At 37.6% G+C, this 27298-nt stretch overlaps 1 protein-coding gene across 1 annotated transcript; it reads left to right on the top strand.

The window, feature by feature from the left end:
- Positions 1-577: 577 nt before the first annotated feature.
- INSIG2 (insulin induced gene 2) lies at positions 578-25385 on the top strand. Its single transcript, XM_034423726.3, has 6 exons — positions 578-703; positions 15247-15591; positions 17185-17309; positions 18850-19016; positions 20090-20189; positions 22491-25385. The coding sequence occupies exons 2-6, from the start codon at positions 15348-15350 to the stop codon at positions 22530-22532; spliced, it is 678 nt and encodes a 225-aa protein (XP_034279617.1). The 5' UTR covers positions 578-703; positions 15247-15347; the 3' UTR covers positions 22533-25385.
- The last annotated feature ends 1913 nt before the right edge of the window (positions 25386-27298 follow it).

The raw sequence follows: 27298 nt of genomic DNA, 5'->3' as shown, positions 1-27298 counted from the left end.
AAAATAGCTGTTATAGTTGTTATAAAGGATAGAAAGGTAAAGTAGAAGAGCGAACTACAAAAGCAGAATACACATGCTGACACTGAAGGCTGTAAAAATGTGATATATTGTTGTCTTGTTTTTTTTTCCCCCCGTTTTTTTCTCTTTTTAAAGGTGAAAAATGTTTAATAAAAACCACTTTAAAAAAAGGAATATTATATTTAAAATACTAGATGATACGTGTTATACGTATCATATCATTATATGAGGACCCAGATTGTTGGGGCCAATATGCTGATTTAGAAGGTGCTGTAAAGCACCGTGAAGTGGTATATAAATCTAAATTGCCATTGCTATTTCTATACAATCCACATTTCTTGCTTCCTCTTCTTGTCTTCCAACCCGCTCATGCTTCATTCTCTTTTTTAAAAAAGAGAGTTCATTTCCATGCCCGGGAATGGAGGGGGGGGTGGGGAAATAAAGCTGCTTTTCTGCTAAACGAAACCGCGAGGAAAACCCACGCACCCACCCGCCCGCCTCCTGCACCCCCGCCGCTCTCCGCCCGGCCTCCTTTTTCCTTCCCTGCAGCCTCCGCGGCGCGGCGGAAGTGGCTTCCTTCCGAGTCAAGGCATCCAAAAGCGAGCCGCTGCCGGGTTAGATAGAGGAGGCGCGGAAGGCGGAGACTGGCCGGCCGGCCCGAAAGGGCGAAGATGGCGGAGAAAGAGTGAGTCGAGCTCGGCGCCTCGGGGATGGGATGCTGGGGCGGAATGGGATGCGGCGGGGAAAGGAAAGGAGAGGCAGAGAAAGGCGCGCAAGGGAAAGGGCGAGGAAAGCACCCGGCAGCGTCGGTATCCCTCCGGGTGGTGGTGGTGTCATATCTGACATATGTTTACAATACATACAATATGACAATCGCTTAGCAGTTGGGATGGGGAGAAGAGTCGGCTGTCTCTGGTTTTCGGCAAGGGACGCCGGACAGGTTCGTGCCAGAGGAGGAGGAGAAGGTGGAGGTGCCCCGGGAGAGCCAAACCCGCTCGGGCAGACAAGCCGGCGTCATCCCGCAAAGCGAATTACGTTGTCTCGCCGAAGTTGTGTGGTTAGCGCCGTTCGGAGCTTGTTTTCCAAGGAGATTCAGGCGAGGTTTTTGCCTTGGTCGCTTAAAGTCGTGGAGCGGAGGGCTCAAACGCCTTGGTCTTAAAATGATTTTTATTCTTATGCGTCGTTGCAGAAGGAAACCCCTTTAAAGAGGGCAAAGCCCAGGGGTCTTTAACTGCCTTTTCCTATTTGGACCTCACCAAGCCGCATACCTGCCCTGCTTTTTCTTTGTGTAAGGTTCCCCCAAATGTCACCTTGATTTCAGGAATGGAGTTATGGCCCAAACTTTATGTGGCTCACTTTCTTAAATGAGTTTTGCCCCATGTTTACGACTTTTCTTGCCACCGTTGTTAAGCGGATCATTGCATTCGTTGAATTGGTAACGTGGTTGCTAAGGGAATCTGGCTTCCCTGTTGACTTCGCTTGTCCGAAGGGCTCAAAAGCTTATGTGACCCCAGGGCAATGCAACCATCATAAATATGAATCACTTGCCAAGGGTCTGGATTTTGATCATGTGGCCATGGGGATGCTGCAACAGTCCTGTGAAAGACTATCATGTCATCTTAGTCTTTTTCTCCTTACTCCAAAATCATCAGTGGACACCTTTGGGGTGTATAAAATCTGTTAGGCTTTGTCACTTATTCCCTTGGAGACAAATCAGTTGACTGCCCTGATTTGAAATGATGCATGGAGGAAGGAAAGAGTTCAGGAATAGGAATAGCTATTTTTTTTTTAAATTTTAATTTGATTTATATGCCGCCCTTCTCCAGAGACTCAGGGCGGCTTACAATGTGCTAAGCTTGAGCCTTCATCCTTTTTGTATATTTATACAAAGTCAGCTTATTTCTCCTACAACTGGGTCCTCAATTTACCTACCTTAGAAAGGATGGAAGGCTGAGTCAACCTTGAGCCTAGCGAGATTCGAACCTGCAGTAATTGCAGGCAGCTGGTCTTAATAACAGGGTGCTTATACCACTGTACTACCAAGGCTCTTGGTATTTCTACCCTTGTATAATTTTCTGCCTGCTGATAGATGGATGGATGGATGGAGAAAAAAAACTGGTAAATGCTAGGATCAGTCTCTGTTAAACCTCAGGGCTGACTTATGTTCTCTGTAATAAGACAGAATGATTTCTTATGTTTATATTCCACTTTTATTCTGAACAGTTCAATTTGCTTTACAAAACTTATTCCATTGCTTCAGGGTCCTGGAGTGGATTAGGAGAGTAGGAAAGAGTAAGACTGAAAGGAGAGGAAAGTGGCAGCTATCAGGATTTCATTTATGTGATATTGGATTCCTCCTTACATGTTGACCTATGTGCTAGTAGACTATCTGCTGAAGGCTACTCTTTGCATTTTACTTTTTGCACATAATTGACTAAAAGATTTGGAATTGGTGGGTATAGTGGTCATTGCTTTCTTTAATTGTTCAGAAACTTTGTTTCTAAAATTATATTTATGGCTTTTTGAAGTAAAAAACTTTCCAAAATAAGTTTTTCCCTCTACCTTACATATTTATTTTAAAGGGTTTTTTCCCCATACATATTAGGCCTGTGTCAAAAAGATGGACTGTGTTTCTCTACCCAGGTGCTTCACTTCAGTGGAATATCTTCTGGGCATGTGCAAACAGGAATAAAAAGACTGCCAAAGCTTTCAAAATAACTTTACTGCAGGTTTAAGCACAGGGATGTTTCATTTTATAGAAATATCTGATGCCTTGTCAAAGACATAAAACAAAATGACCCTTTTAACTTTGTTTATTGTGCTTCAGATATCATCTTTCAACTGTAACCATCTAATGTTTTGTCACCAATTATTTGGCCTTTTTCCTTAACGGATAAAATGGTTGAGAAGCAAAAAACTAACTTTTTGATTAGTAGAACTTAAAACTTTCCTTTGGAAAACATTGTTTGGCTCTCTACATTTAAAAGCATGCCCTATTAATATATGTTGTGATAGAATTTACAGCCAAATATGTAGCTGAAACTGCCTTAGGATAAAGTATCTGTATTTTCCAGAACTGAGTGGATATTGCCACTAGCATTCTATTTTGTCATATTATGAACATAGTAATTTAATGAGTCAGCTGTGGATGGTTGTATAATAGGTCTGCTCTGCTTTCTTCTTTTACAGATAGTCCTTCCTTACAAATAGTCTTCATTTATTGATTATCATTCAGTAACCATTCAAATGACAACTGTGAAAAAAAATTTTTTAGGGCCACTTTATGACTATTTATGACCTCCAAAGCACTCTCTCAGTCACGTGATTGCCATTGTCACTATCCATGCTCTTGTCCCTGACCTGTGATTTTTCCCCCCACTCCTCTTTATAGAAAAGAGAGGAAGGGATTGCAAGAAAGGGAGCTGTTTGCTCTTTTACACATTGAAAGCAGCATCCTGAGTTGTATAATATTAGAATGCAAAACTGAATCAGTAACTTCATGCAAGATGTCTAATAGTGAAACAAAACTTTATGGCTTAGTGTCATATATGAATTTAGTCAAGGATATCTGTCATATGTATTGATAGATAAATGTCTCTTCTATCCACCTGGGGTTTTGTTTATGTACTAAGAAATTAGTTTTTTTACCATTTGTGATATGATTGCAGCTCATGTTACATTTGAACATTTAGTGTTCAGCATTGCTAAGTAAACCTTTATTCTAAGCCATTTAAACTTTTTTAGACCACTAGTTACATAAATATTTTCACAAGAGAGCTTCAAGTAGTTACATCAGCACAGTAGAATTCTTCCTTATTTTTGTGCAGTCAACCAAATTTTGTGCAACATAAGTGCATTGCATGAGAATAGCAAATTAATGCTCATGTGTATTAGCTAATATTTTTTTTGCACAGTGTCAGGATTGTCAAAATGGCATATGGATTATAAGTATTCGGGTACTTATTCTTATCAAATCTAATATATTTGAATATATTGGTTTTGGTTGTGTCCTAATCAGCTAGGGTAATTCTTTATATGAAAGTGAGTCACAATTGAATTTATCACATAGTGAATGCCTGGAATTTGAAGTCTGTTGCTTTATTTTGTTGTTGCGTGAATTATTTTATAAACCCATAACTATTGCAAGATGATTACAAAAGGAGTACCTGTTATAACAAGCAAAAAATAATACTGCACCCAAATTTGAAGGTTGCATGTTTCCACATTGGATCTTAAATGAAGAATTTAACTTTTCAAGTTCAGTGAATTTTACAACCCATGTTTTTTTTAAACTAAAGATGTAATCAGATGTACAAATTCAACAATTCTGAACAAGGACATTAACATAATATTTACAACACAGAAAGCATATGAAATCAGTTAATATAAAGAATACCTGCTTTTGAATGTGAAAATTAAAAGTGACAAATACCTGTTTTTAGCAAGCAGAACGTTTCCAAAGATGCAACTATAAAAAGAACTAATGGAAAGTAACTAGGAGAATTTTGCAGATCAAGATGCTTTCTGTTTGAAATGCTAAAAGTGGTAGGAATGGGGTCAGTCAGCACAAGTGACTGGGAAGATCTCTTCATGACAACTCATTTAAGTTCGAAGTTCAGATTCCAACCTTAGTAACATACATAAAGCATTGTCTGTTTACTCAACAATCTATTTTTAGCTGCCTTCCATAGGAGTATTAAGTTCCATGTCAATTGTTGATTGGCGTGGGGCCTGTTTATTGGTCTGGTCTACCCTGTAGGACTGACACTGGGAGACTGAGTTCTTGTACCGCCAATCATTCTCTGACAGCCTTAGGAAGAGTGCCAACCACTTTTGAAAATCTTCCCAAGGAAGGAGTCCACATTGAATGAAAGACACCAGTAGTGGGTTTCAACATTTTTTACTACCGGTTCTGTGGGTTGGTGAGCATGGCATGGCTTGGTGGGCATGGCAGGGGAATGATATTGTAAAATCTCCATTCCCACCCCACTGCAGGGGAAGGGGGGCCTTGGCGTGGGGCCTGTTTATTGGTCTGGTCTACCCTGTAGACCACTGGGTAGACCAGTGGAAAACTGGTTCTTGTACCGCCAATCATTCTCTGGCAGCCTTAGGAAAAGTGCCAACCACTTTTGAAAATCTTCCCAAGGAAGGAGTCCACATTGAATGAAAGACACCAGTGTTAGGTTTTAACATTTTTTACTACCGGTTCTGTGGGTTGGTGGGCATGGCATGGCTTGGTGGGCATGGCAGGGGAATGATATTGTAAAGTCTCCATTCCCACCCCACTGCAGGGGAAGGATACTGTAAAATCTCCATTCCCTCCTCAATCCAGAGGAAGGTTACTGCAAAATCCCCATTTCCTCCCGATCAGCTGGGACTCGGGAGGCAGAGAATATGGGGCAGGGCCAGTTAGAGGTGGCATTTACCGGTTCTCTGAACTACTCAAAATTTCCTCTTATCAGTTCTCCAGAACTGGTTAGAACCTGCTGCAACCCACCTCTGAAAGACACACATAGAAACCCACAAAATAAACTACTCTCCACAGTCTGGGTTGGATTTTATTTTACAAAAACCCAAGCCACAGCTAGGAATTGGGAGACTAATAAATACTTTTAATAATAAATTTTAAAACTAATAAATTTTAAGTCTAATAAATCTGAAGGAAGCCAAAGATATTTTATTGGGCCAAAACACAGTGAAAATCCATTTAAAATAATGATTTGCTATTATAAAAGTATTGGAACCTTTCCCCCCATTGTTTAAACCCAAAGAAGCTTTAACAATAAGTTCTAAAATTCCAGTATGCTTTGAAGTTAATAGCAAATGTCTTTTTTTTCATGGATTTGTGCTGTCTATGCAAACCAAAGAAAGTAAATCTAGCAATTACAGGAAGTTGTTGATTAAGAAAGCCCCTTTACTTCTTCAGTACACTCTAATTCTTGCAGCATAGAGTGTAACCTTGACAAATTAAAGCAAAACTAAAGTTTCATTGTCTTTCCTTCATTGGATTCCTTCAGTTTATGAGAACAGAAATGCTTTGTTTAATTCTGGGAAATGTCTAGAAATAGGTTTTTGATTAAAACAACATTTTTTCAGGGTTCATTGTGGATTAAAAACATGACAACATAAACATTTCTGCACCGTGTATCTTGTGATACATTATACAGTATAAAATGTAGTATAATTCAGGTTTCATGGTGTTTTAATTTTTTTTCTCATGTAAAATGCTGTTAGGCTAAAATTACAGTTGTGTCTCTTCCAGAACTTTCCTTTTTTCTTTCTAACTGAAGAATGGAAATTGAAATAATATACAGCTGCAGTAGATCCTTATCTCAGTATCTCAGAGCTCACCTGTAAAGACAATGGTCTCGAAAGCTACAGTGGTCTATTGCTATTCAGGATTTCAGGTTCCTTCTCTTCAATTCTACCTCTGCATTACAGATGCCCATATTTATTTCATGACAGGTCCTTCAAATAAATACTATTCCCTCCAATCAGACTGAAAAACTAATCAAAATTGTACAGGTCATGTACATACATTTCTTCACTCCCTCCCCCATCCCAAGCATTCTTAAATCAGACCAGTAGATTAGATCTTTAAACAGCCAAAACTTTCTTGAATTTTTTTAAAAAGATTCTAAACTTCAGTTCTATATCTGTTTAATTTCTGTTTGGTAATATTCAGCCTAGAACATATAATATCTACTTTTATTTTGAACTCCCAAGACTTTTTTTTAAATCTTCATTTTGCATTTTTAAAAAACATTTATCTGTATTTTTGCAGCCTTTTTTTTCCTGCCTGCGTCTCCTGTAGCCTTCCTAACTAACTGACCAAAAATTCTAATTTTTTTGCAGCAATATTTTCCATGTAGCTGATAAGGAGGAAGAATTATTATATATGTAAAATGTTTTTTAAAAATGCAGCTGGCAGACGCTTCAGCGTCTGGGGTGGAGACATGCTTGTTTGTTTTTTTAGTTAGCTGTCTGGTAAATAAGATACAGAACCTTGAGTTAGCAGCAATGTTCACTATCTGCAGATAGTTCAACGTATTGTGAACATCTGTGGAATGGGAGATAATACTGTATAAGGGGAATTTACAGGCTGTTGCTGCAGCGTCTGTTCTACTTGCTCAAGAATAAGAATATTAAAATGCAAACAGATTCGAAATGTATAAAACAGAATATATTTTTTCTTCTTTTTTAACATTCTGGATGACTAAACTGCCAGGCACAGTATATGCTATATACAGTATCACTGTGCTACCGAATCTATGTAGAACAAGCATTTTGAATGACAAATTGGAAAAAAGTATCTGGGAAGGGAATTTTGCCATTTAGAATGGAATGGAATGGAATGGAGTGGAGTGGAATTAGGAATAGGAATAGGAATAGGAATAGGAATAGGAATAGGAATAGGAATAGGAATAGGAATAGGAATAGGAATAGGAATAGGAATAGGAATAGGATAGAATTTATTGTTACTTTGAATGTACATTAATCGGCATATATTAAAATGAAATTTCGCTGCATACAGCTCTCAAAGGGTCTCCGCCTCCAATATACACTACATAAACATGACAAAATAAATAAATACCAGTAAATACAAAATTATGCATATACCCACATATATTATATGACCCAGAGAAACAACACAGTCTACTTCGGATGTATACATGTATATGGCGAGAAAAACAAATCTTGCGAGTTTACCAGACGGATGGCATGTAACAAAGCTGTTACAGAATCTGGTAGTTCCAGGAAGTTCTAGGAAAACTATCAAGGTGGAGAACTGTTGTTTATTGTTTGGTTTATGATAGGGCCACTGTAGAAGCATGTCTCATAATTTGATTCTTTGGATACCATTTCTTTTTTTATATTTGAATACATTTAATGATTATTTGTTCAGTGTCCATTCAAAATGGCCGTTGCACTGTCCCCATGGCCATGTGATTACAATTTGGATGTTATCAAGTGCCCTGTGATCTCCATTTGCAATATTTCCCGCCTGCTTCCGCCTCTGGTTCTTGGGGGGGGCGGGGCTGGCTGAAAAAGCAGGATTTTGGCACAGAGCATTTGCAGCTGGCCCCCAGAAATGAGGGAACTCCCGCTTGATTCTGGGAGGGTAGCTTGAAATACCTCATGCTGTAAATGGTCCATGGATTTTGGGATGGACTTTTCTGTGCATGGAAGGGAGAAGAACTCCAGTGCTGGAGTGGAGAAAAGAAATTTGGATCTTTATAGTCCAAGTTTTTTTTTTTTTTCAGAGCAACACTGATGTCCCCTTTCCTCCCATGCGCAGAAGGGAACTGGTGCTGGTCTGGTTTTAAAAGTAATTGCCCACCCTTGCTCTATAGTAAATGCTTTCAGTGTAATATATGATAACAATACATCTAAAATTAATACATAATGTAGAAAAACAGTAAACTAAAAATATCAGCTAAAAGTGGTAGAGAGGCTGCATTCACATATCTCATTAGAAGTGCTTTCTTAAACTCTTGTTTGCTGGTTGGACTCATGCAATCATAAATCTAACAACAGTTATTGAGTTCAGAGAAATTATAGTTTGGTTTAACAACATACGTGGTCTGGCCTAAAATCCAGGAGTTCCCTCCCCCCCACCCCAAAAAAACTCTAGCTAGATGATCCCAGTCCTAAGAAAAAGTCCTAAGAGAATAAACAGGCTCTTTACCATTGTTGACCAAGTGGCATATGTGACAGGACATATTTGTGGAGGGAATTCCATTTAGGTGAGTGAGGGCTGCTGAAAAATCTTGCTCCAAAGTAGCCATCTGCCAGTCATTAGGTTTTGAGCATATTTGGAGCAGACTTACAATGACGCTCTCAAACCTTCTTTTGTGCCAGAATGAATACCATGTTTCTGATTTGGAGGAAGTCAGTAAAAGAATGAGTTAAATTATCCAAATTATTTATATTATATATTATAATCTCTTCTTTTCCTATCTTATCCCTTATCCATAATCAAATTGCAAAAGCAAATCATTCAGTCCTAATCAGCAAAAATCTATTAATACCTACCAAAAATAGGAATCCAAATTTATCACTTTCTGTAAAAAGTAAAGCAAAACAAAAAACTCTCTCTACTTACAAATAAATCTTTAAAGTCTCATCATTCAGTCCTGGTCAAAAAGAAATTCCATTAATAGCTCTCAGAAACCACAGCATAAATATTTTAACTCTGATCAAACAGTTTCACTTTATAAACCTCCTTTTTTTTTTTTAAAGAAGCTTGATCTTTAGTCCCATCAAATAGTGTTCCACAAGTTGATTCCTTATCATTTTCTCTTTGTCACTTTTCCAGAAGAGCTTTAGAAGTTTCTTTTTGTCTCCTCCTGGAAAGAGTTTCCTTGGTTTCACACATTCCTTTTGTAAATCCAATATAAGAAGGCTTTCTAAGTCCCTCTTCTGAATTCATTATTTATATGTCTTCTTTAATTTCCAAGATATAAACTGGTTTCATTTGTAAATCCATTTTGGCATTGTTTTCTATATCACTCTTACACTCTGGAATTTTTAAATCCATTTTCAGTTCCGCAGCATTCTTTGCCATATCACTTTTGTAATCGGCATTTTTTTAGAACTCCAGATCCACATTGAAACCAGTCTCTGTTTTATCCAATAAATCTGTTCTTCTTCTATATCCTCTGCTATAATATTAAAGCAATCTTGTAAATAACATCTGAGTATTTTGTTCCCAAAAGAGCCTTAATTTTGTCTATAGTCAAACAGCATTGCCAGGATCCCATCTGGGTTGGTCCCTAGGACCAGAAGTTTAGTCTTCTGAGGTTTCGGACTCGTGCTGGAGCCCATCTTCAGGGAACTTCTTTCTAGCAGAGGGTGTGCAGATACCACACAGAGAACAGCACACCCTTTGCTAGAGAGAAGTTGCCTGAAGATGGACTCCTGCATGAGTCTGAAAGCTTGGAAGACAAAACCTCTGGTCTCGGGGACCGACCCAGATTGAATCCTGCAACATTATCCCAGGACATGTATAGTCACCTTCATTTGTCAATCAGTATTGCTCCATTGTATTAATGGACCTATTCTCCTTTAAGTCCCCTCTTATCACCTGTTTGTTTTCCAATCATCAACACTATCATGAGTGGAGTTCTTACAATTAATTCCAAAGATTTCATTTATTCCTTTATAAATTTTTAAACATCCCACAGGAAATGTTCTAGAACTCTATCTCACTTCTTAATTTTTCAAGATCCACATCCTAGTCCCCCACCCCCGTTGTTGTTTTCCGGAAAACTAAAGCTTTTCTTTTTAATCCTTTGATTTATATTGGAGCTTCTTTCATCCAGGGTAGGACGTTTTCTGTACGGAGCCAAACATGGGCAATCCTTGATTCTTCCTTAATCCAGAAAGGAATTTTGAGGAGCCAATGCATTCACCAGCTGCTATTTTGACCATATTCATTGGCTTTGCAAAAAGAACCATGTTCAAGTCTTTACTACCCTCTTGGAAGTTCCGTATCTGGTTTCTTTTCCATTCTATTTCCAACTCACTGATGACATTTGGTGACTAAAGGTGACAAATCTCTCAATCAGCAAATTTCTGGGGTTTAGTTAATCAGTAAATAAATCTCATCATAATCCTTTTCTGCCCTCAGATCTTTTAAATTTGGATCTATTTTATTTATCTATTAAACAGATTTATATAGCCACTCAACTCTCACACAGTGACAGGACTGAATTATTAATAATCTTAAGGAATATCATCAGATCAGATATTGAGTTATATTATACAATACTACAGAAAATAATTTTTAAAATCATATTATTTCAGATAACAGGGATGAGTAATCTTGCTGTTCAGCTTGAATAAATAAAGCTTAATTTACACATATTTATAAATGCTCTGGAAAACCTTGTATTTTTTTATGTTAGAAAAATTGGAGGAAAAGTAGAATCTCAATATATTTTTATTCTCCATTTTAATGTTTGGCCTGCATGGCATTATTATTATTATGGTTCATCGCACAGTCATCCAGATTAATATATTTTTATTCTGCTTCCCATATAATCACATATCATTGTGGCATATAATAAAATGTAATCGAAACAATATTAAAATAACTACATTCATTAAAAAGATGAAGGGGAGGAAAATAACAATTCATTTATGGAAGGCCTGGGTGAACAGAAAAGTTGGTCTAATAGAAGGCCTAAGGAATTAGGCATAGAAGGCCTAATAATATGAACCTTTTGAATATCATGAGAATATTCCAGAGTGCTGGGTCCACCAAAATGGCGTTTATATTAGTTTGTTGGCCAGTTATCTGGTCATTGGCTTTATTAGAAGATACATAAGAACACTTTTTGTTAAAATTGGAAACCAAATGCTCCATTTGGTCTCCAAATCATTTTAAAAGTGATTGCAAATGTTGTTTGTCCCTGTCAATAAAGTTGCAAGCTCTTGCATTATTCATTCTGTTACTTTAATTCAGTTCCTAATCAATTCAGCAACATACAGTCTTTAATAAATTATTGCCAAGTTAGATTGTGCAAACTTTGAAGGCTATTTTCAAATCTAGTCTAAAAAGGGATGAATTTAAATTTCATCCATTCTGTTTTTTCAGTTCTTAATATTTAGAAATTTACCTTTATGGGATCGGAGCAGTGGTGGGTTTCTACCGGTTTGCCCCGGTCAGGTAAACCGGTAGTGGCGGTGGGGGAGGCTCCGCCCACCTGCCCGGACATCATCACGGATGCTCTGCATATGCACAGAAGCACCGCACGTGAGTGAAGAGAGCGTACGTATGCACTTGCTCCCAATTCCAAACCGGTAGTGAAGGTAATTGGAATCCACTACTGGATCAGATGCATCTTTCACCAAAGGAAAGTGACACAGGACAAATCTGACCAAATGTGAATTAAAGCTACTATAGGTGCCTATCTTGTGACAATAAAGATGGCGAATCATCAATATTTCTCTACCCTTGTAGCATTTACAGATACCTGCCCGGCAGCCTTATTTCAGATAGCCTGAGCCATCCTAGGAAGGGGTGGCTCAGAGGTTTAACTTCAAAGTCATGCTGAGGAAGATCCAGTCTTGGTGTCTAGAGACAGTGGGAGTTCAGATGGGGATTAAGAGGGTTTGGCTCAAGACCAGTGAGATCTAGTGGTTTGGGATTTTAGCGCCCTCCCTCCCCTCCTGTTCTGGGGACCATCCATTTCTGCACTGCCCCAAACAGAATTATCTGGGGATTATTCTGGATTTGCAGTGGGTGGCAGCTGTGGCCAGGAAGGCCTTTGCACAAGTTTTGTGTTGGGAGCCAGTTGTGCCAGTTCCAGGATGGGGAGGCTCTGCTCAAAATCACTTAAAATTTAGTCACGTCCAGATTAGATTATTACAACACGCTTTGTACATGGGGCTGCCCTTGAAGAATAATACAGAAGCTCTAGCTGGTGCAAAATGCAGTGGAACAAGCATTCAGGACAAGTGACATCATCTCTGTTCCATGAGCTGCATGGGCTTACCAGTGTCCTTCTGAGTGGAACTCAATGTGCTGATAGTTATCTTGGTTACCTTAAGGCCAGGTTACTGATTACTCTTTCCCCAGCATTGTCTACCTGTCCTTTTAGAATTGGAAGGATAAGCATCCAGATCCCATCTGTGAGACTCTCACTTGTTGAGACCCAGGAAGAAAGTCTTTACTATCATGGTGCCCACCCTGAAAGTATACTTCATTCCCCCAGAAAGTATACTTGCCGTAACCATCCTGGCTTTTTGCAAGGCACTAAAAACTTGGCTATGCCATCAAACCAGGGCTGCTGATCATTGCTGTTATCATTATATACAGGTAGTCGTCAGCTTACAACCACAACTGACCCCAAAGTTTCAGTGGCTAAGCAAGACAGTTGTTAAGTAAATTTTGCCCCATTTTACGATCTTTCTTGCCACAGATGTTAAGTGAATCACAGCAGTTATTCAATTAGTAACACAATTGTTAAGTGAATCTGACTTCACCATTGACTTTGCTTGTCAGAAGGTTGCAAAAGGTGATCACATGAGCCGGAGACACTGCAGCTGTCAAAAATATGAGTCAGTTGCCAAGTGTCTGAATTTTGATTGTGTGACCATGGGGATGCTGTATCGATTATAAATGTGAAAAATGGTCACAAGTCACTTTTTTTCCAGTGCTTTTGTAACTAGATAGTCACTAAATGGACTATTGTACTATTGTACAATATTGAACTATTGTAAGTTGAGGACTGCTTGCATATAAAAATATGAAATGACAGCTGCCAGTTGTTTAGCTGGTGTCAGCCTTCATAGATATCAGGTTATTCCCAAGATCCTATCATAATGTATCGGCGTTATATGTGTATAGTAACAGGTAAAGGTTCCCCCACACATGTGTGCTGGTCATTTCCAGCTCTAGGGGCGGTGCTCATCTCTGTTTATAAGCTGAAGAGCCAGCGCTATCCGAAGACGTCTCCGTGATCATGTGGCTCGCATGACTAAACGCCGAAGGTGCACAGAGCCCTGTTACCTTCCCACCAAAGTGGTCCCTACTTTTTTTCCTTGCATTTTTTTTACGTGCTTTTGAACTGCTAGGTTGGCAGAAGGTGGGACAAGTAACGGGAGCTCACTCTGTAATGCGGTGCTAGGGATTTGAACCGCTGAACTGCCAACCTTCTGATTGACATGCTCAGCATCTTAGCCAGTGAGCCACCACGTCCCTTATATGTGTACGTATATATGCAAATCCAAGCAATGTGGCCTTTCGTAATTGACAGAAGTTTCGTCAATGTGCAGATTTTCTAAGTACCGATTCAAATTTTTTGGGTATGGCACCCTGTGTGCCAATAACCATTGCGACTACCACAGCCAGTTTATGTCATAATATTTCAATTATTATTACTATTATTATTTTGAGTTAGTATTGATTCATGGTGATTGCCTGAAGAAGTCTTTCCGTTTTCTTGGCAAGGGTTTTTGGAAGTAGTTTGCCACTGCTCCTTTCCTAGTCCTGAGAAGTCATCTTGTTGGCTTCCTGCTAATATGGGCAGCCTATATATTTATTAAATAAACAACAACAAAAAAAAAGGCAGAGGTTTCGATATTACTTATGTCAGTTATTCAAACCTTTTTTTGTAATAGTAATGAATTTAAAAATGAATAAGTCATATTATTAATTTTAATCGCATGGTTTCTGAAGTTTTATGTCCACACTGCCATTAAGATTTTATGTTTCCTTTCATTGCCATAAAAAATTTAAAAATATTAATGGTTGGAGCATTTTTTTTTCATATCATAAAGGGTATGCAACAAATATTTACGTACTAAAATCATCTTAAATTTTAATTTTATTTATTTATCAAAGCTGCCTATCTAACGAGAACTTACCCGGGGTTGCATACAACAGTCACGATTCTAGGACCGAATGAAGCCTGATCAAAGTACAAATAGAGCAACGATTAAAAGTAGCTAGAAGTATTGACCTGTCTGAGCAGGTTTGTTGAGTAAAATAAGCAGTGTTTAAAGATATACAAATAGTCCTCGAGTTACAAATGTAATAGAGTCTGCCCATTCCATTCATAACTCGAGGATTCATGGGAGTGAATCTTGAACTTGAACGGGATCACTCCATTTCGCCCATGCATTCACTAATCGAATGTGTGGTTAGGGTTAGTGCACATGAAGTATTTCAGGGTGGGGAAGGCCATAGGAGAACCTAGTGATGGAACAGGCTACCTGCTTAAGACCACCCAAGGCCTCACTGACCCACTGAAATACCTCATGCTCCCCACAATTGCTTCCCCCCCCCAACCTGCTGTGCCGGGTAACTTACTTTACAAAGATCTAACAAGCTGTTTCCTCTCTAGCCTCTCAACTGTGGGCGCCCCTCCGAAGCACCGTTTTGGCCAGCAAAGTGCATGAAGAATGTTGCAGAGCCTCTGCGGTGGTTCGTAAGGGCGAACAGCTGCCGTGGTGCTGCAAGATTTGTAGTTTTGGGACTTGTTTGTAAACACTAGGGGGCACTGATCACATAATTTATAATGTTCACTAAAGGAATGCTTGTAACCTGGGGATTACCTGCATAAGTATAGCAACCAATGGATTATGAACTCTGAGAAGAACTTCCAAACAGTTATATTTTTATATGTCGTCTATGATGTTTATTTATGTGAAGACATGGATAAAAATATTGTTCTGTAATTATTCTGTCTTTTTTTTTTTTTTTTTTTTTTTGAACAGGCTTTGGGATATATCCTGAATGAAAAGAAACAGGATTATTTCAGCTTTCTTTGCCTAGCTTCAAGTCTCTGTTCTAAATATTGTTAGAAGCACATGAGGCCATGGCAGATGTTGATGTTCAACCATCCATACCAAAAAGGTGTGGTCCATACATTTCTTCTATCACCAGCCACAGCCTGAACCTGGTCCTTCGTGGGATAGTCCTGTTCTTAATTGGAGTCTTTCTTGCATTAATATTAAACTTGCTTCAGATACAAAGAAATGTCACCTTATTTCCACCGGATGTGATTACAAGCATCTTTTCTTCAGCTTGGTGGGTACCCCTCGGATGTGGCACAGCATCAGGTATGTCAGAATAAGGATGCTAAAAGACATTAAGAAAAATGTCAGCTTAATCCTGGCCATCAAGAACTTCAGGCCTGTGGTCAGAATCTATATTCTCTGCCCCCTGCCCCTCCTTCCAGCATTAAGTTTATGTATGCTTTCTGCCAGATTAAGGGGGATGTGAGGTTTCTATAACTCTAGTATTGCTCATTTGGATCCCACCAATTCCATCTTATGTTTTTCTTAGCAGTCAAAATTTGCTAAAGGCGAAAAGATGGAATTGTACAATGCAATTTATTGGGAGCATTATATGTTCTCTTCATCCAGGAAAAAGCCTGGATAAAGTAAAGCATTCACACCTTATTCCTTCTCACAAAAAAAAGAAAAAAAAAGAAGAGAGCCATATTTGATACTTTGATGAATTTGTTATGTAAGATTGTTTTAATTAGCATTAGTGATTAATAGAAGATTCTACTGATTGCAAACCACTCAAAAATTAGATTATTTCCCTGAGATTAATTTACCAATTATTTATTTATCAAACTCTTACTTTCTTTACTAAAGGTATTTTTCAAAAGAAGGTATTTGGTGTCAAATGCTTTCCTTTTTGCTTTTCATGACATTAACAAACTACACATAGAGTTCAAAGACTAACTTGAAAGGAATTGTCTGTGAAATCTGGCTGTATCATTTTTACATGTGTAGATTTGGAAAAAAAGATAATTAGGGATTTAGAGAATCTCTAAAATACCTCTATGTGTCAGGGGGTTTTTTTAGTTCCTTTTTCCTGGAGTGAATCCAAGATTTTTGAACATGCTATACTGACTAGGATTAATTTTTAGTATTTCTGCTAACTTTTGTAATTCTAAAACAAAGAGTCCTAATTGTGTGTATATTATCATTGTCATCGGTAGTTCTTCATTAGGTTTCTCAAAATATATTGTTCCAGAAAAACACCAGAAGTTTCTTCTCTATTGCATTCCAAGCATAGTATTCAGGTGGAAATTTGTGGTATTCTAAATAGTTACTTCTCATTTAGAGGAGTAATTTCTGGAAAACCATCAGATTATTTAGAAATGGCATAATCTAATCTAAGGGGTGTCAAACTCGATTTCATTGATGGCCACATCAGGGTTGTGTTTGACCTTGGAGGGCCAGGGTGGGTGTGGCCAGTTCAACGTCACTTGTGTCAGGGGCGCCTGTGGTGGCCTGAGTGCTCTGCCAGCAAAAACGGCCCTCCTGAGCTCCATTTTTTCTGGCAGAGGTACTACGGGCCAGTCCTTCGCTGTTTCCAGGGTGGTCCCATGGGCCAGATCTAAGCATCCCGTGGGTCAGATCTGACCCCCGGGCCTTGAGTTTGACACCCCTGATCTAAGTGTTTTGGAGGAAAAATGAAATGGTAGGTTTTCCATATTCCTGTTCTTCATCCGTTAAAAATCTTTAAAAGATTTCTGAATCAGGTTGTCAGGCCAAGTGACTTGGCTGTGTCATTTATTTTGACTGAACTCAGTAAAATTTACTCCACAGGTTCACTTTAAAAGGACTTAAACACTTCAACTGTCAGAAAAGCGATTATATTGTAGATACCTTGTTAGCTGTGTTTGTATTTTACAGCTGTAATTGGATTATTGTACCCTTGCATGGATAGACATCTGGGAGAACCTCATAAATTTAAGAGAGAATGGTCCAGTGTGATGAGATGCGTAGCAGTTTTTGTTGGCATAAATCATGCCAGTGCTGTATCCTTTTGTGTAGTAATGAAGTTGGTAATAACACATGAACTTTAAGCAGATCAAAAAAAAAAAAACCAAGCAGCCCTCTAATTTCATTAAGGTTGAATACATATTTCATTTCCCCATATGGCAATAAATTTATTACTATATTTACATTAGAGGAAGATCATGTATCCCCCCTCCCCCAACCTGTGAATTAGGAAGGTACTGTTGGCAACAAATGAGTGGGATAGTAATAAAGATGGTTGCAGATATTGTTGCTGAAAACTGTGGTTGCCTTTCAAGATTAGTTTTAGCTAATATCTGTGTATGCACAGAAAATGAAGATGGATGGATGGATAGATGATAGATAGATGATAGATAGATGTACTGTGTGCACACATTTGTAGTGAGGGAATGTCAAGGATTGCTTTTAACTAGAATTGGCAAACCTAGATTTTAAAAAGGAGGAAAGTTTATTTTTTAATCAGGATTATTTTTGTTTTGGGTAATTATAGCCATTACTTTTCAGTTATTAATTCACTATTAAATAGTGTATCACTATTTAAAATTGCTACTGTCTCTGATAATAAAAACAATAATGATTCACCTTGCCAAATAGCCATTGATACACTTTTCCTTTTAAGACTTTTACAAGCTGGTTAACTATCATATATTATGTTAGGAAATCCCTTTTCTTACATGTGCCACTTTCAGAGAATTTTCCTTAAAATGTTTGAATCAGCATAGTAAAAATACAGTACAAGCTAAGATACATTGATCATAAAATAGCCAGAAACACTAAAATGTAAGATTTAGAATTGTGAAGAAGCATGAATTTATACCCAGAAATGATATAACTTTATACCATTTCTGGGTATAAATTCATGCTTCTTCACAATTCTAAATCTTACATTTTAGTGTTTCTGGCTATTTTATGATCAATGTATCTTAGCTTGTACTGTATTTTTACTATGCTGATTCAAACATTGTTTATTTATTTATTGGTTCGATTTATATGCCGCCCTTCTCCGGAGACTCAGGGCGGCTTACAATGTGTTAAGCAATAGCCTTCATACTTTTGTATATACCTGCTTAGTAGGGCTTTTGTTCCCCCTAAGCGGTGTTCTTTTTTATACAAAGTCAGCTTATTGCCCCCACAAACCGGGTCCTCATTTTACCTACCTCGAAAGGATGGAAGGCTGAGTCAATCTTGAGCCTGGTGAGATTTGAACTTGCAGTAATTGCAGGCAGCTGGTGCTATTTAACAGCACTTTAGTCTGCTGCGCCACCAAGGCTCTTTTAAAGTATCAGAGGAACTCAGTTTTACAAAACAAGTACTAAACTTGGATCATTGCATGCTCATTTAAAAGAAAAAAATTGATTTTTGGCATCATTGGACCAATCTTGGAAATGCTCTGAAGGTTGGTCTGGCTGGGGATAATATTTAACCTTGATTTGGGTCTCTCTTAGAGTAAAGAGCTGGCTGTCTCTTTAAGGTTAAAACAAACAACAGAATTGATTTGCTGCCAGTCTTCTCAAAATATTCCTTAAACTGTCCAAACAGAAAGTGGATTTTGCCAACAACTTTCAGTTATCTCTCACACTTGCTGCGCTGTCAGTGGGGCTGTGGTGGACTTTTGATAGATCTCGAAGTGGTTTTGGACTTGGAATAGGAATTGCATTTTTAGCCACTTTGGTGACTCAGCTTCTGGTCTACAATGGAGTTTATCAGTAAGTATTTTGTGCATATTAAATTCTTATTAATTTCGTTTGTATTTTAAAGGCAGTGTCTGACAAGGTTATAAATTTAAAAATGCATTGCCTTATTACAGGGATAACATAACGAAAATCATTGGAACAAATGTGATCTAAGTGGCATTTTATATTTATGGCAGGGAGAAGTTGACTGTATTGTTTATTTATTGCCTTTGCAACTGCACGCCTTGATGTTTGGGGATGAAATTAACTTGTGCAATTAAATGCTAATAATTCTGCTTCCGAGAATCAAGGTTGACAGTAAAGCTCAGGTTTGCCTTGAAAGCTATAGGCAGGCCCATTCACAATGCCTCTGCTTCTCCTTCCTAATCAGCAATGTGAAGATTATTTGCAATATACTTCCAATCTTCCAGTTTCATGGTGCTGAGAATAAGGAACAAAAATAATTGTGGATCACTCCCCACCTCCCCTTGGCAAGGCTGCTTATTGGTACGACACTAAAAAAAATGCAAAAGGTTAATTAAATGAATTGTTTACATCCATTCACCCTCATCCATATTCCTAGTTCATGTTTACCTAGTGATACATTAAATAAATAAAATGCAAGCCATTCGGAAGGGGGCGCTGAAAAGCAATCAAGCTGCCTCTTCCTATTAAAAAAGTTTGATGCTGAAGAGCTCAGATCAAGCCCGCGGGGAAGAGAATTGTCCACATGCTACATAGAGCCACACTTTTAAAGTAATTTTACTGTAGCTTCAAATACATCACAGCTGAAATAGAAATAAATCCATTTAACACTCTGCTTTTATACAGACTGTCCACGTTTTTCCATAGATATTCTGAATTGGCTATTTAAATTCCCATTTTAGAATTTCCAACCAAGGTGTAGTTACGCATGAAAGAGTTTTGCTTTTTAAAATTCTTTTTAATTTAATTAGTAACAAAGATTCTGCCACTAGCTAGCATCCATAACCCTCTTGGCCCCAGCAGTCTTCAGGCTTTTTACTGTCTTTTTCAAAATCAAAATCACACTTCAGGCAAGGTGCCATTGTGATGCTAACTAATTTTTAAAAAATCTTTTTCTCCAGATACACATCTCCTGACTTCCTTTATGTCCGTTCCTGGTTGCCCTGCATATTCTTTGCTGGTGGAATAACTATGGGAAACATTGGCAGGCAGCTAGCAATGGTAAGCTAGTGATTCAATGTTCTGTGTTTTTGCAATATTCTTGTAAGTAATTTAGTTTTGTTTTTGTTTTTTGTTTTTTGCCCTTGATTACCCCCCCACCCCCCACCCCCACTTTGGGATATACAAATAGTTTTGACATTAAAGAAACTCAAGACTCACTAGCCAGTTCTCTTGAATTTGGCATGGGAATGGCATTAAGCATGCCAAATAATTCTTTGGAATATCACATCCTTCATTAATTCTTCAGTTTTAGAAGTCAGAATTCCCACACATGAAAATAAAACAAATAGAGCTTGAATAACCTCTTTATCTGTTTCTACCCAAGCATTATTTCAAGGCACAGCCTTAATTCTCAGAAACATCCCCCAAAGTTAAAAATGTGAAGACTTCACAAATACACCTGGATGCATTCAGAGCCTTTTAAAAATGTATCCAATCTTTCATTGTTTTTAAAAAGTGACAGAAAGAACCCCCACACACACAAAAGTAAAAACATACAGGCAAAGACAAGAAAAAAAGACCACATACGATCTACTATAAGCCTTCAATATTTGAATATGTCAACGTAGTTTTTAAAGAAAGTGAAAAAAAATAAAACAGAAAAAAAGTGTAATATATCATTTTAACAGTACATAATTAAAATTCTATATATAGTTATGCAATTATAGGGAAGCATTCAGAGCCTTTAACAGATGATCACAGTCTATTTTAAAGAGAAAGATGAAACTTAGCTAATGAGGCTAATTCTTGTGGCTCATCACCTGGACACCCTATCTGATGAAACGATGCTCACTAATGCCATGTAAGCATGTTTCAAAGCATGGGTGTCAAACTCACAGCATCACATTGCCGTCATGTGACATATTGTGATGTTTTTCCCCTTTGCGGGTGTGGCCTGTGCATGATGCATCCGGCCCGCGTGTTGCCAGTTTAACACCCATGTTAAAGTCTGATTTCTGAGTAGGAAAGGAAGTATATGGGAAGATTGGGCTGGCTTGCACCTGAAGAGAGAAGATTGATTTCTCTACAGTTGCCATGACCTTTTCCTGATCATTTCAGTCCCTTGGCTTTGTAATTAATATTACCAGTAAATTAGAGATTCCCATTTACGCTGCACCAGTTGAGGTGAAGGAAAGAATCTAAATCTTCAGAGAGAGAGGGTGAGTGGGGGGGGTGGGGGGTAAAGTAATCTGTCTTTGTTCTGGATTCCAGAGTTGCGTGTTCATTAGATATCAGACTACAAAAAGAGACTGGCCACTTTTTTCGTGCTTCCATCCTAGTTGCATTTTGGATGTGGCATAAAAGCTGCAATGGCCTATCCAAATATTGAAGGCTTATAGTGGATTTCAATATGGTTTTGTTTTAAATAATTCTTTGTGTTTGATTTTTGTTTGTTTTATGATTTCAATGTATTAACTATTTATTAAAAACGAGCATTCTTGTGGGTCAAAAATATTATAAATACTTTCTAATAAATTTGAAAAAGTAGTTGCAGGAGAATCCAGCCTTACATTTTTAGTTTATTAAGCGTAAATTACATTTCTAGAAATACCTAGCCTGTTGTTGTTGTTTTTGTTCATACAAGCATAAACTCTTTTTTATTTTAAAATTTGCTAATTTACCGTTTATAAAAATAGATTTTTATCATTATAGAGCAGTATCAAAATGGATGGGTTAATTCTTTTTTAAAAAAATCTTACAGCAGGAATTGATGTTAAGTTTTGAAACTCGTGTTGTCTCTGTACATGTATCTTTTTTTTTAATTCTTTTTTTTTTTTTTACCATTTTTACAGTTTTAGGGTAGATTAGTTTAACAAAGAGAAGGCACGCTTAACAATTAAGAAGGAAATGCTATAGATATCTAAAGCTGTAGACATCTAGATGCTGTTTTGTTTTGATTTTAAATTTCTAGGACTGATCCCAGTCCATTCATCTCTCCTCCTCTCCCCTTTTTCATTTAGGTTTTTCTTTGCAAAGTTTTATTTCTATCACCTGCTGCTTTCTATATTTTTAAACATTAGAAGTTCTGAAATCCTTTCTGATCTCCTTCGTAGTCTAATGGTTGATTGCTGCCTACTTCTGCCCATTCCTGTAGTCTAAATTCACATGATTTGCACACTATATTTTCAGGTTGCAGTCCTGAGGATTAGTGAGGTAAAATGAGTCCCTGGGGAGACTCATTTCTACAAAAGCTCCTTTGTGGAATCTACCCATTTGCTTTGCTCTGTTCTCTCTCAGCTGTACATTTTTATTTATTTGCCCAGATCAGCTACTTACACCTAACTTCTGTTTGTCTTACAGTATGAATGTAAAGTTATTACGGAAAAGTCTCATCAAGACTGACAAAAGCAAAAAATACTTTTCTCACGGGAGGAAGAAGAGCAGACTGAGAAGAGCACACAGTAGAGAGAACTCAATTATATAATTGCCAAAAAAAAAAAAAAAAGCAATCTCCCTCTCTTGTTTCTTCTTCTCTTATCCCTGGTTGTGTCTCTGGCCTGGTCCACTCGCAAAGGCACTATTTACTGCAATCTGTGATTGCTGAATCTCTGAGTCACTTAAAAATCCTGGCATCTCAGGAACGTGACCTGTGCGAAATGGTGCTTCAGCGCGCAACACGCTGGAGAAAGTATTGGCTTCTGAGTAGGATCCTTTGTTTACCTGAACTAGGCTAGGCTTGCCATGTAGTGTCCCTCCCCCCCTCCACCCCCCCTCCCTTAGTAAGGTTCTTGTGCCAAACCAACCTTACAACATAACAAAACATCACCCGTCTCCTGGCTGCATTTACTTTTTATTTACTTTGGCCAATTTTAAGAGAGGTGGTATTTTTAGAGTGTTGCTGTTTTATTATACCTCAAGTCAGAGGGATAAGAGGGCCCCCAAAGACACTAATGGAATTAGCATCAAAAGCATAATCAGTGCTGTGACTTCTCTTGGTAAAGAGGTAAATAAATACAGAACAGCTGCGCATAAAGTGAGCATGAATTTTCTGTTTTGCATCAAGAGTTGACCGCATTGTTGGATGCAAATGCGCTATTTGCAATACAAATGGGCAGTAGTGCTACTGCACTCTCCATGTCTATGCCCGTAGTGTGTTGAGTGTGGGACCACTCTGTAAATAGATACACCCTGTTGTAGGACTCCTCATCGCATAGCAGCAGCCGTAGAGCTGTTTATTGGGATGTGATTCTCGCTAAATGGTAATATTGAGGCTATCCATAAATAAAACATTTACAGTTGGTAGTTTAGTTCTGGAAATAGGAAAATCCACCTTTTTAAAAAAAAGTTTGGTAAGATGATCTTCAGTGTAGTAATTGCAAGTACCTCTCTCACTTTGTATAGTAAAACATGGGTATCTGCCTGCATTCTGATCATAGGAGCTGTAAACGTTCCTTTACGGAGATTCCAGCAAAATGAATTCATGTTATTGCTCTTATAGAAATGTCATATGACAAGGTGAGTTCTAACAAAAGAGAGGAACAGCCGAAGGCATTATTATGGTACTGCGTCAGTAGAGCTGATCCTTGAGTCTGGTAAATGGGAGAAAGGAAAAATAAACTTTCATATAATACCATTTTAAATCATCCGATTTAATTACTTCTATAATCTGTGTATAAAGTGAAAAGCTGCTGGTGTTGTTTTTTTTTTTTTTTAAAAAAAGTATATTCAGTGCAAGTTTTAAAAAATACAGCCACTCAAAAGAGGCTGATGTTGGTCCAAAGAAAAATGTGTGTATGTATAAAAATATATATAATTTTATTTTTCTTTAATATATTCATAAAAATGTAGAATTGGAAAACTAAGATTTTTAAAGACTTGCACACTAATACATGAAGAATATGCAATGAGAGCCTGGGAAAAAATAAACCAAGCTTCGGAAAGGAAAATGTGCAATCAATAAGTCTTAGAAAAATAGCAAACAATATGCAAAATAGCAGTAGCTTTAATTTTTGACTAGCTGTTGCAAATTCACACTATTGCACTACAGGGTCTTTAACATGGTTGTAATGTTATCAGACTGAATATTAGAAAACACTAAGTGTTAGTGCACCTCCTTATATACCTTTCCCCACATGAAATCTACAGTGAAACAAATAATTCCTAAGGTTTAATTTTAAGACATCTCTAACAGCATAAATGTCTCTGAGGTGGTTTAAGATTAAGAGATCTGGTCCCTATCCAGTTTATCTGTGTTTCTGCTGAATCCAGTTATTCAAATTTGTCACCAGAGCTTATTAAAATAGTGATAGGGTTTAAATATGACAGCCTGGCTCTCACCATACAGTCTAATTGTTGAATTGTTGAAGTGTTGCTGTAAGAAAATGCAATGTGTGTGGCTTTGAATAGAGCTGCATCCTAGATTTTTAGTTATCTGGCCTCCTAACGCACGGGTAGTTCACATGTTTTTGAAATAGGGTCTGTTACTTTGCTTTTGTAGTTTTGTGGGCAGATTTTGCAGGATTAAGCTGCCTTAAAGTGAAACAGAATAATGGCTTTCCACAAGGTTTACTAAATCTAATTGCAGGTAATAGTGACATTTGGTTCAATCTATGGGTGCAATGATTGCCAATGCGGACTTCTCTGCAGAAGGTATTGGACTAAGTTGTAATAGCTCTTCATTATTTTGCTAAGAAGTACAGAATACTGTAGTCCACAGGTTTTAGTAAACCTTAAAAACATGAAGTCCTGTCTCATTGCATATTGTCCTAAAGACAGGTATTACCATTTGCATATTAGCTTATTCAGTAAGCATCATAGTTGCTGAATATGCACAGAGTTTGAAATTACCACTTGAAATTTTTTTGACTAGCACTTCTGATATGGAGCAAATTTACTCATCTTTCCAAAGTCATTTTGATAGGCCACTATTATCTCTTAAATATTACTATTGAACAAAATTCATACTGTTTCTCTTGTATTACCAGCCGGTATTGAATTGTGAGAGGAGAGGTTTGTGATGAGAATGCCTTAATTACAATGGGGGATGGGGGTGGGGAAGCAACTGCTGTATGATGTGTAACTATAATAATACATTGTCTTCAATATGCTCTATAGAGGATGAATATGGTATATTTTAGATACAACTTTGTAAGCACTATAAACTCTTCACTAGTTGTGAACAAGTTGTTAATGTTTACTTCTTCAGGTTGCTGTTAAAAGCAAAATATGTATTAAATAAAATTACAGTCTTGAAAACTTAAGTTTCTTTTTCATTTTCTAAGGAGCAATAATTCTTAATTGTATGGTGATGATTCTCTTTTAGATATTAAATTAGAATGTTGGCTCTTGAGCCAGGATAATAATTACAGAACATCTAGAAAATTAACATATACTTTCCCCAGCCATTAGAAAACACAAAATCAGCAATTGCATGATGTCAGTACAATTGCAGATTGATTTGGGCTTTTAGAGCCAAATCTTCCAGTTCTGGTTAAAACACTGGAATGAGAGTATCATGTAAAATTAAAATTAAAAAGGGATTCCCCCCCCCCATATTACTTTCTAAAAAGCAGCAAGAGAATGATCTCTGATAGTATTTTTTTTAAAAGTGCAGTTAGTTGTTCTGCTGGCTTTGAGAGATCAAAGAATTGCTGAAATTTTAAATCTGAAATAAAGACACTGAAGCCTTGTTGCATAAATCTTCCTACTCTACTTCAGGATCCTGGGGTATGATTCATCCACAATTAACATTATCAATTAAGCTAAAACATTAGTGAAAATTGTACAAATACCATAAAGTCAATATATGTCATGATATATTTATAGCCACATAAAAGTAACACTAACACAAATATAACATCCAACATCCATAATATGACACACTGCCACCTGAGTTTATTGATAAGGTTTATAAGATAGCTATATCATCTAATTTTACTAGTTGCTATTCTCAACACCTATTCACAGTTGCTTCCACCCATCAAGTTATTAAATCTTGATCTCAGAAGGGTGGGGGGGGGGGGAAAGCCCTGTAATCATGATTACAGATTCTGAAATACAGGTTCTGATTACCTTGAAGTATTATACTATAAGGGGGTGGAAAGTGGTCATGGGAATAGATGAATTAAAGATCTAGAAGATTCAATAGGTCATGAATGGCATATGGCCATATTTAAATTGTGTTCCTGTGCAGCAGTATATTCTGGTGACAAGGATACCTAATACTACTGTAAAGTCATGAATTCTCAGGGGTAGAAGCTGTTCATAGTTAAAAGTTTTCCTCATGAAACTTCTACTGAGTTTGAGATAGTGTGTAATAAATTATGGTCAAGGAAGAGGAATCATCTCTTGGGATCCGAGAATCTGGCCTGTATCTATTGGCAAAGAAATATTTCTTATTATTACTCTGTTTCTGTGGTGTTTTTTTATGATGCTATTGGGAGGGAGGGGGGAATGTTTTATGATGCTGTTGGGGGGGAAATGTTAAGGACAACTGTCTAAAAATAGAGTAATAAGTAAGATGTTTCACACCTCTGTTGTTCACACCATAGAAGGAATTATAGAATTTATGAAAATGCTTTGTCTGTTGAACTGATTTAAAATTTGTTGCAAACATTTGGAAATTTAAAGGACGTACAAAGATGCCTAAAGTATGTATCCAAAGAAGTGTAAAGTGGAGAAGTCCTTGATCCACAAACTGGGGAGTGGATAAAAGAGCTTTATTAAATTGGGTGAGGGGATGGAACAAAAAACACATTTTATTAGCTTGATTGATTATATTTTGTTTGATTGTTGACAGCTGCCAAAGTCACTGGGAGTCAGGGAGCTTACAAGTGTGGATAATAATAAAGTAATAAATAACCATTATCAATCAATTGCAAGAGGCAACTTTACTTGAAACAGCTTACATCCTGTGACAGTACCTTTAACACCATCAAATAACAATGTCTGCTTATTCCAGGTCCTTGGGAAGGACTTGATAGGTGGATAAAAATGCCAAATTTGGTCTGAATATCTGGCTGACTGTGTGACCAGCCAAACAATTATTAATAAATACACTCTGCACCAGTGGTGGGTTGCTCCCAGTTCGTTTTTTGTGAACCGGTAATAAAAGCGGCAGGAGGCTCCGCCCACCGGCCCTGGCGTTATCATGGAGGATCTGCGCAGAA

The sequence above is a fragment of the Pantherophis guttatus genome, chromosome 1 (genome assembly GCF_059756535.1).
Source record: "Pantherophis guttatus breed Tessera chromosome 1, ASM5975653v1, whole genome shotgun sequence".
Lineage (NCBI taxonomy): Eukaryota > Metazoa > Chordata > Lepidosauria > Squamata > Colubridae > Pantherophis > Pantherophis guttatus.
This window is presented reverse-complemented; position numbering and strand designations above follow the sequence as displayed.

Excerpts from the sequence above, each read along its gene's own strand:
- INSIG2 (XM_034423726.3), top strand. The coding sequence starts at position 15,348 with ATGGCAGATGTTGATGTTCAACCATCCATACCAAAAAGGTGTGGTCCA. Across the intron at positions 15,592-17,184 it reads CGGATGTGGCACAGCATCAG|CTGTAATTGGATTATTGTAC; the intron begins GTATGTCAGAAT and ends TGTATTTTACAG. Across the intron at positions 20,190-22,490 it reads TTGGCAGGCAGCTAGCAATG|TATGAATGTAAAGTTATTAC; the intron begins GTAAGCTAGTGA and ends TTTGTCTTACAG.